Source organism: Echiichthys vipera (genome assembly GCF_963691815.1).
Source record: "Echiichthys vipera genome assembly, chromosome: 19".
In the NCBI taxonomy this organism is placed as follows: Eukaryota; Metazoa; Chordata; class Actinopteri; order Perciformes; family Trachinidae; genus Echiichthys; species Echiichthys vipera.
This window is the reverse complement of record NC_139844.1, coordinates 10,927,291-10,940,990: the sequence shown is the minus strand read 5'-3', so window position 1 is coordinate 10,940,990 and position 13,700 is coordinate 10,927,291. Positions and strand designations below refer to the sequence as shown.

At 39.2% G+C, this 13,700-nt stretch overlaps 1 protein-coding gene across 2 annotated transcripts in view; it reads left to right on the top strand.

Annotated features, from left to right (window-relative positions):
• The window catches only part of otofa (otoferlin a), a gene marked incomplete at both ends in the record, with an annotated part of 81,025 nt that overhangs the window by 12,301 nt on the left and 55,024 nt on the right, over positions 1–13,700 (top strand). For both annotated transcript variants that reach the window (XM_083934413.1, XM_083934412.1), the window contains one exon: positions 10,236–10,324. In XM_083934413.1, the coding sequence (XP_083790539.1) occupies positions 10,236–10,324 (89 nt within the window). The remainder of the gene's footprint in view (positions 1–10,235; positions 10,325–13,700) is intronic.

Sequence of the window (13,700 nt, the reverse complement as noted above, 5' to 3'; positions counted from 1 at the left end):
GAACAGAAAGCCCTGCGAGTCTTGTATGTGACCACAGGGTTCATTCAATATTAGCCTGTAGATATAGCTACCATGCATGTATATGTGTCCATGCCAATGTGTGTGTGAGAAGAGATGGCCCATTTGAAGAATTTGATAAGTAATGTGTGTTTGTTTAATTTGCAAACAAGATGTAAAGAGACCTAAACTATGCAGTCAAGTAAAGGGTGATTATTATGCAAACATAATGAGGAGAGGAATATTCCTTCTCCCCTTGCCTTCAGCTGCTACAGCCTCCCTACAGTGTACTAAAAGTGCACAGTCCCACTTTTTAATGAGAGTCTTGGCATTACGTAATGGTAAATTCTGAATCCCAGGACTTTTTGTGTACCTGTTTTTAACCCTGTCTCCAACAAATTGCCTAGGTCCAGACCTTTGAATCTGCCCTCTGCCATTTCAAGCAAACAGATTACGTTTGTTTACTACTAATTTGCAACTCAATTGATTCGGTTATTTATTGCCACAATGAGGAAACTTTCCCAAATTAAGCATTACGTCTTTATAACATTGACAACACTCATGATGGACAGTTTTAAAAAAGGTATAAGAAAATCATCGGAGTCTGAGTCTCTGTTACTGTCTTTTTTTAATTCCACGTTTTTATAACTTGCGCACGTTACAAAAAAACGTAGAATTACCTTGGCAACAAACATTGCACATGCACTGACAAAATCTAATTTGCAAAAGAAATGAACAGTACATAAAAACAATTTTTAGTGGACAGGGTTGCTGAAGTAGTTGTCGTGTCACTGTTTATTCTGCATGCAGTACTTTACCACTGAAAGCCTCATTAGCTTGATCAGAACTCTGAACTCCAGGGCGTGCTGCGGCTTACCAAAGAGAGTAGGAAGAGACCACAGTGAGGTCACTTCCACAAAACTTCCCCCACAGCCTCTGTAATCAAGTTTGGGAAGTTAGTGGGCCCAAGGAAGGCGTATCTGTTATATGAGAACATACCACTATCAGGGTGAGGTTTTTAAACTAATATACATCATACCCAGTAGAACAAGATTCATATCCAGGGAATAAAAGATAAAAGATAATTTCACGCATTAGGTTGATCCACCTCTGGAGGTCATATTTCAGCCGATACTTTACTGATCACTTGACCACATGTAAAAAGAAGAAGAGGAGATGCAGTTGCCTCTGGACTAGACACAAGATGGAATATTGCTGGTGCTTAAAATAGTTTATAAACTTAAACTAAAGATGGGAGGTACTTTCCCATCTTTGGGTACGTTGAAAAAATGATGATCTGAACAGAATATTTCCTTTGCCCGCTGAGAGTTGGAGGGAAGTTGAAATTCGAGCAACCGAAATGAACACAAGTTGGCATACGGCCAACTTTGGCATGCCACAGTTGGCATACATACTGCATAGAAACTAATGTAATGACTTTTTGTTTTTTAGGCTGATTTACACATTTGTGTTGTGGATTAAGAAGGACAAAGCTGCAGAATTAAATAGGTGTGCTGATGCGAGGGATGTAACAAAAACACAATTTCTGTAGGGAATGCTGTATTTGCTGTGAGCCTTAGGAGAAGCAAAAAAAATATAAGTTCCCATTTTTCTTTTGCTGCTTCTGTGTGAACCTACCCAAGTGCATCAGCTTGTGACTCCTCTGCCTTAATGAGTCTTTCTCAAGAGTGACACAGTGCCAAACACCGACACTGATATCAAGGCGACGATGTAAAGTTATCCACCGAAACGTTCCTAAACTATGAAATATGATCTGGTTCTGTAAAAAAAATATGCACAACAACAGAATACTAGATTTCATGCTGAGACAGTGTTTTGTGGTTCTGTACATCTGAAGCACAGCCCAGTGTGTAACAGAACTATAGTATACATCCAAGTTAGCCGCTCTGTGAGGCTGTACTTGGGCAACAGTGCAATGCTATTATCAGCAGTGTTGGGAAAGTTCATTTTCTACTGGAACTAGTTCAAAGTTCAGTTCACACATTTTGAAATGAACTAGTTCAGTTCATAGTTCATAATTCAAAATTATGAACTAAGTTCGTAGTTCCAAAAATGAACTATTTCATAGTTCTTTTTTTCAATATGTTGCTATGAGCTATTATTTACAAAATTATTGTCACAGTCTATATAGAACCACAGACAGCAATTAATTTAACAGTTTTAACATTAAAACTATGCGTCAGATTTCCTTTGAATCATTTGAATCCTTATCCAACCAGGGTTCACTGTAGATTTGAAGGGACATCATTTCCCCATTGTTGCTTCAACACTTTGCTGCTGTCCATCCAGTCCAGACACGAGCAGCTGCAGCTTTCACCCCTACAGTATATTCTCAGAACCATGAGGAACAACTTGCTGCTTGAATGGTCTTTTTTAATGAGGAATTATAAAGAGAGAAACAGGACAGTAATCCTTAAGGTGCAAATGTTTTTCACTTTTTATAATTTTCCATTTCAGTACATACTAAAAGAATTACTGAAATCCTGGCGAAACATACCAGGTTTAACATCAAGTTACATAAACAGTAAAACCAGGAACCAGGCTGAGGCAGGAAATTAAGATTGAACTTAAAGCTCAGCTTTCCACTTTACTCAAAGGCGGCAGGTCTCCGACGATTTACTGCACCACCAGGTTGTCCAGCTGTGGCTGGGAGATGACAGCGGAGCCGCTGCTGTAGGCAGTTAATGGGATATGGGACCAGGATCTGTCTTTTTCAAAGTTTGCACAGAAATATAAGATTTTTCCCATCCTCACTGACCTTATCATAAAACTTATTTAACTGAGAATACGAATGAATGTGTTCACAGTAACATCCAATAGGCAGAATATAGTACGTTCAGTTCACGTTCGCCCAAAATATGAACGATTTTATGAATAATCGTTCGTACGTTCAGGCACAACACTGATTATCAGCATGGTAACATGCTCACAGTGGCAGTGCTGACAATGCTATGTATTTCTATGATAAAAGGGTACTTCTGCTCTCTAACAATCACTGTTATTAACCTTGTTCACAGATGTTCTTGTCCTCCACCAGTACAGGCCTTTTAATTAATAAATCAAAAATATTCATTAACAATTAATTCACTCCAGCTTATGCTATCGTTGTCATATGTAGCACAACATAGTTTGATAAATATGCACCAGATGAACAGAAGGTAGAGATTCTATTAAATAATCTCTACCTTAATAAAAATCTATCTCACCATCTATTTTCGAGGAGTAGTGGAACAGCTAACTTGACAAAATGTGTTGTTCTTTATCTCCCCACCATCTGGTCTTCCAAAGCAGAAAATTGCGGTTTTATTAGAGTCCAGCTTGAAACAAAATAAGATGTCACTGAATTAACTGGATAGTAAGTCTGATACCTGTCCACTCTACCTCTCTTTGGAGTTTAGCTCCAAATATATCTACAATTTGCTTTCCACCTGCTCTTATATAAGAATAATACTGTTTGTTATGGATTAAACTTTATGTAGTAGTAGTTGCCTGTAAAACATTTCCGAACATTGTCAGTTATAATGGATGGTTTTGCATAGTATCAGTGCAACAACCAGGGCTTGTAGCAGCTACAATCACTGATAAAAATACATTCTGGGTGAATGAAAGATTCTTACTGGATTAGCGTCAATACTTCTGCACCCTCTGTATTTTATGTGACACATATTATAAATGAGACTGAGATGAATTCAGAAACATTGGAGCATGAAGATAAACTGACACCCGAGAAACAGAGCGGGGATGGAAATGAAAAACAGGCAGGACAGTCGAATTTCGGAAAAAGTAAATTGAGACTGGATCCGGAGGGGGGTGGTGGTGGTGGGGAGGCTGGGATGAGAATGCAGCAATGTCAGTGAATTGGGCAAGATTGAGTTTCTCTGCAGAACCAGCTTATCAGAGATGCGGTTTCATCTCCACTGTCGGACACATACACATCCAGCGTACTTGGTGGAAGTAAGAAGTAAAATTTATCCTAAAAAAAAAACCCTAACACTTTTTTAATTCAGCTGTTTTGTCTTTCTAAACAACACTTATGCATAAACCCCACACTATACAGTAAATATTCCGTTTGCATATTCTACTGTCTAATTTTGGTTGCTTAAATTTCAGCTTTCAGTTTCCCTCTAACTTTAAAGCGGGCAAAGAAAACATTCTGCTGGGATCATCATTTATTTAGTATACTCAGAGAAGGGAAAGCACCTCCCTGGAGCAGCCCTAAAGCTGCTGAAGTTCATAATTTTTAAGCTCCAGCAATATTACATCTTGTGTCTGTTCCAAAGGCAACTACTACTCTTCTTCTTCGCACTTGTGGTCAAGGTGTAAAAGTACTATCTAAAATATGACCTCACCCAAATGCATGAAGTTATGTTTTAAGAGTATTTTATTCTCTAATGGCTCAATGAACAATAATCCTGTACTACTGGTGTATGTTGTCAGATATATCGTGTGTATATATTATCATTTTTGATTGCTATGTTATTTACAACAATGCATGAAACAAAGAATGGATACACTATCCAGTCTCTGTATATTCTGTAGTATTCTCAGTCTAAGTGCAAATGTAAAAAAAAATCTGCAAATCACATGTATGGAGGTGCAGTTTAAAGTAATTGAACACAGGGTCAGTAATATGCTGCAGCATGATTTTTCAGAAGATGAATGCCACCAATAATAGCGGCTCAAGGGTTTTACACTGACTGCTGCGTCATAAAAAACAAACGCACATCGGACAAAACAAGGGAAGAAAATGTAATATAAAGAAGCAGAATAATAAAGGGTTACTGTATGTAGGTGAGAGAAGTTCCTGCATTTTATAGGTAGACTTGTACAGTCAAATTCAGAGAAGACGAAGAACCTCTTTTTTTACCAGCCTAAATATTACATAGCACTATGGAGCCGGCTGGTAAAGCCAGCTGTGATGAGAAGTTGGCTTATACTGCCCCTTTGAGCTGTCTACCCTTATCTCTTTTATCCTTTAAGAACATCTAAGCCTGCACCATCAAAGTGCAATATACTGCATCACAATGAGATCACAACAACCCAACACAAAGGACTACACACTGCATAAAGAATGCTCTTACTGTCAATACAATATATTCCTCCCCTTGCAGTGAGTGTATGTGAAACAACATTTTGTTCATAATTAATCATAGAGGTGATTTCATCCTCTGTGTCCATGGCAACAGTCATGATTTATCAAAGAACGGTGAGCGGGGGTGGGGGGGAAACTGAGGTCGGCTCGGTCAATGCTCCAGCGTGGGATCACAGAAGTAATAGCTGCTCTTCAGTTGAGCATTAGCCCCTCTGATTGGCCACAGTGGCCTCAAGGCTTCCGGTCATTGAGATCATACCTGTCAGTTTTAATGAGAGGTCTCCCTCCACCAATTAGGCTGTGTAATAAGACACCGAACCCCACATTTCTCCTGATGATTAGGCCAGCTACCTTGCATGGTAGCTTGCTGCTATTAGGTGTTTGTGAATGTGAGTTTGAATGGGTGAATGAGAGGTTAAATTGTAAAGTGCTTTGGATAAAAGCGCTAAATAAATGCAGCCCATTTACCAGTACAGAAGGTTAGAGGGGTGCTAGCAATATTAACGTGTGTTCCTCAGACAGGTTAAAAAAGTAGACAGGAGAATCTAAAATACGACCATTGTTTTTATATCAGGGCAGTGATGATTGTTTTGAGGTTATTTTTATAGAGTTTTTTTTAATTCACACAATCTGTGATACAGTGAGTCAGATTGAATGTTAGAGTAGGCGCATTGCAGCAGTTTTACATCAGTTAGTGTTAGAGGCACGGTGACTGCCTCAAGTCTGATCATGTATTTTTTATCTAAAAACCTTGCACACCCTCACTGATGTTTTTGCGTATTGTGGCTGACCTCTGCTCAGATTGAGGATCAAATTCACCTGATGGATGTACTGGCGTGGTGTGGCCGGTTGACTTATTCCCTTAAATAGTTTGCTACATTTACATTTTATTTAAAAAAAAAACATAATAGAAAACCGTAAAAAACAAAATAAAAAGATGCCTAGCCCCGATGAGGAGTTGAACTAGGGCCTCCGGGACGCTCTTCTCGCCATACACTGGCAGAAACCCAAGATAAGGAAGGAGACTTTGTGCTTTATTGCTTGACTGCAGAAACTATTGACTTTGTCACATTTGTACCATTTTTGTACTTTATTGCTTGACTGCAGAAACTATTGACTTTGTCACATTTGTACCATTTTGATATGTCATGCTCCATCAGCTATATACACTTTAATCTGTCACCCAAAGGTCACTTTGCACAGCACATGGGCAACCATCTCTGGGATCTTTATCCGTCTACCTTAGAAAGCAGTTGTTATCAGTGTCACCAGCAGCCGGATAGCCTCTTGAGAAATGTCTTTCCATGATTGTCAGCTGACTGGCAATAAAGCTACCCTATAAGGGTTCTATTGGGGTAACTATGGCTGCACATAATCAAACATAATTGTTGCCCATAAATTTCATATGGCGTGTTCAACTTTAATCCAAGTGGTTGCATCTTCTCAGCAGGCTGACATAGCATGGCACTGAGGCTCACTGACAGCAGATTAAAGCTACATCACAAGCATTTGGCTAAATCATGACATCACATAATCATATTATTCATTATTGTGTCAAATAAATAGAGCTGATTAAAGTGATTTTGTGTGTGCGCTTCTCTACCTGAAAAGTATTTACACACACAACAAAATAAAAGTGAGCTTTTAAAGTTAAACCGTTTGGCCTTGGCCTTTAGACACCTCTTTTTCAGAAAGTAAGATAAAGAAGTGTAATGGAGAACTGCTTGGCTTGACAAATGTGAATATTTTGCAGCTTAATGTTGCTTAACACTCTCTGAAAGTGCTTTCTTCTGTGAAAATGCGCAACCCGTTTGAAAATGTGGGAGTCAATATTGCAAGAGTATAGTAGTATAGTATAGTTTTAATTTTTTATAGCCCTGTAGCCAAATTTCACTCAATTGTTTAAGATTAGTGAACAACTGAAGCAGGCTAAAACGTTCCACTTTCTCACCTTAATGGATTCTCTGCTCTCATTTTATTTGTCTGCTCTGTGTGGCTATTTAAACTACTGTAAGCACTTTTGTCCGTCATAGTGACCGTGAAGGCATTAGGCAACACTAACAGCTTCATGTTGTGGATTCTTGCATGTGTTGTACTCTGGAGATAATTCATCTTGGAGACTGAAGACAAGTTAAGTGCTGAGACATTTGTAATGGCTGTGAGCAGAAACTTAAAGTCCATACATTTGTGTACATTGATGATGCTGCCCAGTCCCCGGTGTTGAATAAAGACAACATAATCACTATTTTCATTCATTTGTATTTATAATTTTAGTGTGTGTATGCTCTCTTATGTGTATATTAGGCGCCATTTGCTCCATTAGCAGTGTGCACTGTCATCCGTGCAACATTAACACCATGCTGGGGCCTCTTTCTCTTCCCTCTCTCACGGCTGTTCAAACACACCGGAGGAGATTTAGTTGTAAATGAGATGTTGCATGACTGTGTTAACCATAATCTCAGCCGACGATCATCACTGCAAGGGTGTTTGCAGGCTGAATGTTGCCAGTAAAATGCAGTTAAGAAAGAGGCATCAGTACTGGTCATGCCTGGCTGAAGGCTGGGAAGAGAGACTACAGACCACAGGGCAGAGAGTGATGGTTTAATACAGTGCGCACACACAAACACACGCGTCCACACATCCCTTGAAAGCAGGTCTGTCAGTAGCAGGTGGGAACCCCAGGATTCGGTAATGGGACAATCCTGATGGATCGCTTGCCCGACAGCCCATAGTGTTTTCCTGAATGAGAGGCCAACATCAGCAGGGGGTGAATGAGTTTTAAATCACCTGCCCTCATACAGTCTCTTTTCCAAGGTACTATAGTACAGAGACGAAGGCTCAGAGGTGATTTACTGAATGTGAAATAATGCATTAATCATGTTTCTAACCTTCCTAATGTTGTTGTTGTTCTTTTTCTGACCTACTTTATTGCTGAGCATGTTAATGGGTGTAATGGGGCTTGTTTATAGAAATTGCTTAGATGCTTTTAACACATCTATCATAGTGTACTTTTCCTCAAGGATACAGTATCAGGTTGCTTGATATTTCAGAGTGTTCTGAATCGCAATCATATTCATAGTGAATGAATAATTCTGTCTGCCAATGTAACAACACTACAACAAACCTGAAAGGAGTTGTGGATATGTTTCACTGCTATTTTGAGATTTAATTAGAAGTTTATAGGGTTGCTCATGATTGTTTTCATTTTGTAAACTGTGGAACATAGCCAGAAATATTGGAATTTATTTTGGTCTATGAATAATTACACAAACCATTTGGGATAAAAGAAAAGAAAACAAACAAGCTAAAAAATATATGTTACAAAACAATATGTAGAATACAATGCAAAGATATCAATCATCGATGTAGTAGCTGTAATAATAATGTCACACAGACAAATTACTTAACTGTACTTGAGTCACTTTATACATGACAGACCGATGTACTGTGTGCTTACTTGTGTAAAAAACAAAACAAAGTCAGTGTTTCCCCTACCATTATATAAGGAGGGCGCCCCTGAAAGTCAAGTTAATTACATTTAATTGTATTTTCTGAATAGCATACGATCACAACAGAAGTCATTTAAGGATCCCTTAAGCCTTGTGTTATTTATCTAATTTGCACGACAGCATTTAAATTCTGTCTCTACATGGTCACGTGTTTACAATTTTTGGAAATCTCCAACAGTATTGGATATTTACTTGTTGAAAGATCGTTTGTTAAATTGTTTGGAAAGAGGTTCAACTTAATGGGGAAAATGAAACTGAAACTTATCAGAGATCCTTTATTATTTAGTTTGAGAAGAGGATTAACCCCTACAAAAAACCGACTACAACAGAATTAAACAAACTGAAATTATTTCTTTATTTTGTTGTGCTTGAAACCGAAAAGTGATTTTTGATAGAACTTTGGGCTGTTCCTGTTGGGGAACATTATTTGAACCTTTTGGACAATACACTGGGTTAAATTGTTAATGCTGATTTATTTATTCATGTGCGGATTGACCTTTATTACGAACCTAATCATTAAATTGTCTGAATAAACACCGGCTGGAACGCCAACAAAAGGACATTCAGGCAGTTCTGCTGTATCTGGCACGGTTGCAACATTATCGCGATGACAAAACATTTCGCTATGATGACACACACACACACACACACACACACACACACACAGACACACACACACACACACACACACACACACACACACACACACACACACACACACACACACACACACACACACACACACACACACACACACACACACACACACACACACACACACACACACACACACACACACATACACAAAGGTGAAAACAGTACCAGTGTTGCTGTCACGGCTGGTAAAAAAATCACAGATATTTGTGGTGAAAAGGATGTCCATCAAAGCTGTGTTTGTTTGTTTTTTTCCTCCCATCGAATATACTTGAAAACAACCACCTGAAATCTTTTAAAACTGTAATTCAGAACTAATTAAAGTGAAAAAGGGTGCCCGAGGAGGATTATCCCTCAAAGCTGTTTTCACATATCTCACAACCAGGGCTTTTTCACAAGACATTCATTACCATACAGTTTGGATTTTTCCGGATTTACCTTATAGCAAAAAGCTAATCAATATTCTTGTTTAGCTCTATCTAACCTGGAGATGTTTATGGTGATGAATAAAACATTGTGATGTATTATTCCCTCCAGCACGGCACCTTTGTCGCAAGAAGGGATTATTTTAAACTCAAGGGCAGAGGAACATGTGTTTGCTGACATGAGACCTTATGTTTGTGGAGTCTGATTGACTGCTGGCCCCTCCTGAGACAGAAATTGAGGCAACTGTAAAACAGGAAGCATAATGCTTTGTTGTCATAAAGCAAAAAATACCCAACATCTTCTGGTTCCAGCTTCTGAAATTTGAGTGTTGGTGCTTTTCTCTGAGGACTGTTGGTTGGACAAAACGATACATTTGAAAGCGTCTCTCCGGACAAGCATTTTTCACTATTTTCTGTCATTTTATAGACCAAACAGTCTTTGAATTAAAACAAGAATAGATTGATTCATCAATATAAATATAACCTACTATCCCTACTATCTTTTAAACTCATCATTTTCTGTCTTTTTTCCCACAGATATTTCGATGGCCCATTGCCAGCAGGCTGGATGGAAACGAGATGTTGGAGATCCAAGTGTACAATTACAGCAAAGTCTTTTCCAACAGGTAAGGGTGTGCCATCGCTGCCAGCTTGTCCTTAAACCACATTCACCCCACCAAACAACATTTCAGAGTAAAGTGTTTGTGGCTTCAGTGCCCTTCTGCTTTCCTGTCACAACCTGTGACCAATTCAAACTGACACTCGGTGATGAAGGTGAACAAGCCAGTACTTTTTTCCTTGAGAGTTTGTTCTAAATTGACTCAATTGAGTCAGTGACGGCCCACAGAACTGGTCGTGAATGAGTTTCACATCAGAGCAGAGTGGAGTTAATGAAACTACATTAGATCCTCAGTAATGGGCACATTTGTCACTTTACACTCTCCAAACCGTCAGATCATGAAAAACACAGAGTGCTTGAAAGGATGATGCAGCTGGGATGGCATGCTGAACGTGTCTTATGCTGCATAGAATATACAAATGTCCTTCAGGGATTAGGGTTGGGAATTAGGATTGGGTAATTCGTTACCAGTATCCAACGGTACCTGTTTTTGGTTAGAATTTTTTTTTTAGTTATTATTTGTAAGAATAAGTCCAAACAATTTTTACACAACACAAAATAAAACTCCTCCCTACCACCCTCTCCCCTCCCAAACCCGTCCCTACACCCTCCAGCCGGTCAGTCTGTCTCCAGTGCATAAAGAATGCCCTTGTGTGAGTCTAAGAGGAAGTGTTACCCACCAGTCTTGGTTCGCTATTTAATTATATTATCGAGCGAGCGTTGCCTACGGGGAGTTTTGAAAAATGTAACCACACTTGTGACCGCTTTTGGCTCACAAGTGCGAGTTGCCCCGACCGTAGCGCACTTTGCCGCAAATAATATTATATGTTTTGCTGCTTTTTGAAGAGTCATGGCAATTATTTCAGCTTTTTACCGGTATAACAGTATATAAAGAAATCAAATCACAGGAAATTAAAACTGGTATACCGGTTCTGTATTGCCCAGCACTAATGCCCAAAGTGCTCTTGAGCAATGTACTGATACATAGACCTGCTTTGGAAGCCCTGGTTGAGGCAATGATGGAAACTAAATCATTTTCCTTTTACTCCGCCTCATTTTCCTTTTCTTGTTTTTCTTCCTTAGTTTCCTTTGAAGTGTGTTTTGCTCTGGTGTGTCCACATCTGATAAATCGTAGGCTGGTTTTTCCTGGAAGCCTGTCCGTCTCATGTGTCTCTAACAAATCCAACTGGATCATTACTGCTGCTGTGTTTAACTGTGTCCAGACAATGGACACATCATGTTGCCCACCCAGTCATTAAAACTTAGTGTGCTTGTCTGTGTGTATACTGTGGGCGGGGATTGATGTGAGGATACCATTTATATTTTTTCTGTGTGACCTTATCTTGTCTGCCGTGTGTGAATGCATGTACTGTAGGTGGTGACACATTTGTTCATCCACTCACAAAGACGACTCAGAGCTAAAAGCCGGTGACAGGTGTGCAGAAAAGTGTTGTATCAGCTCTACATCAAGGCTGATGCCTTTGTGTGGAAGAGGTAAACAGAAACAGGAAAGCCACACATGACAATTCACAGAGGATCAGAAGGATAGCTTCACATTAGCAACCATAGTAGCCTGATAATCAGACTTTATTGCCATTTCTCATTCAATTTGGCATTGCGTTCATGTCAGCTATTTTCTATCGCAATGTCGGTCTGACTGTCTGTTGGTCGATCAACCATCTCCTCCATCTAGCTATTGGATCAGCTACCAAACTGACATTCGTGGTCTCCAGAGGACAAATTTGGTGCCTCTCTGACCTTTCCTATAATGCCACCATGAGGATTGACATATTAGTTTTTTTAGTAAAACATCTCCAAATTATACGATGAATTGCCATAAAATTTGGTAAATGTTTTATCTACACCACCGGTAGGTCAACTTTTTCATTGGTAATTATTGATACTAGTAATATCTGAACTTCAAATTGATGGATTGGTACAATATTTTCTGCCGAAATGCATGGTCCCCAGAGGACGGATCCTTCCAAATAGACCCCCTGTTTCTTAACCATAGTGTCATCATGAGGTTCACATTAATGATTTATAGTGAAATATCTCAACAATTATTTGATGGATTGTCATGAAATTTGGTTCGGACTTTCATGTCCTGCTCAGGATGATTTTAATAAACGTTGGTGATGTCTCAACTTTTCATCTGTCATCAGATCAAGAGCTCTTTTTGTTATTTATTCATCATATTTGTCCAATACTTGGTTTATCATTTAACACCTGCAGAACTAATGATATTCTCATCAGTCGTAGCTGCACTTTGTTTTTTAGAGCTAATTAGCGTCTCTGTTCTTAATCTTGCTTACAAAGCTCCAATTGACCTGCTTGTTTTTCTCTCAAAAAGTATAACATCGGACCTATATGATTCACTGAAAATATGGAGACATGGGCAGCAGTCTGGAACGAGTCTTTTATCATTGAAGTGATGAGCAGTTGTGTGCACAGAAATGGTGGTATCCAGTTTTCATTATAGAGAGAATAAGCTAGAAAAAAGAGAGAAACATTTTATTGCTATATTTAAACCTCTGATTGCTGGATAACGCCATGACCTCAAATGCACATACACAGCAGAATAAACGCTAAAGCACATAGAGAAGTACTCTTGCATGCAAAGACACTTATCGGCACACATACCCAACACAACAAAGGCCGGCACTCATTTAAGTGGGTAAATAATTCAAGACGAGGCATAGCTTGTGCTGTTTTCACACCTGCTCCATATGTCCACAAGCAGCATCATTACCAGGGTAATGCACCAACACACTGTAAAGCCAGTGTGTCACAGTGTGTGACCATAATTGCGATCACATTACCACAAGACAAAGAGAAAGCGATGATCCGGGATGGTCTCTGTGCTGCACTGGTCTATAGAGCATGTTTTATGATCTGTTTTCCCCTGTGGCTGAAAGATATGCTTTTATATTCTGCACACTGTGGAGAACACTGTCTTACTGAGCACTGGAGCAAAGAGGAGGTTATATGATTGTATATTCAAGGTCTTAAACCTAAGGTCAGTGGCTCCCAGGGGATCCATGGAGAAATATCAGAGGGTCCGTGGAATTAAAATTGGGATGACTGATGTTATTTTTGAATCAAATGTTTTGCAGCAAGCTCAGTGCATGATTAGCACTGCCGCTGTGTCCCAGTTTACTCTTTACCTCGCAATTGTCACAGCGAAAGATAAAATAGTTGTGGTAACTTTCCAGAATGGTTACATTTTGTCTTAGAATTTACTGTGAAAAATGACTGTGTAGACTGAATGGCAGCTGAGTTAAGGGCAGTCTGGCCTGGAGCCTGAAAGCGCTTTGGTTAAGAATATGATTTTATTCTTTTTCATGCTGTTAAAGTGTGTTTGGTTCAGCAAAGCCGTTTGA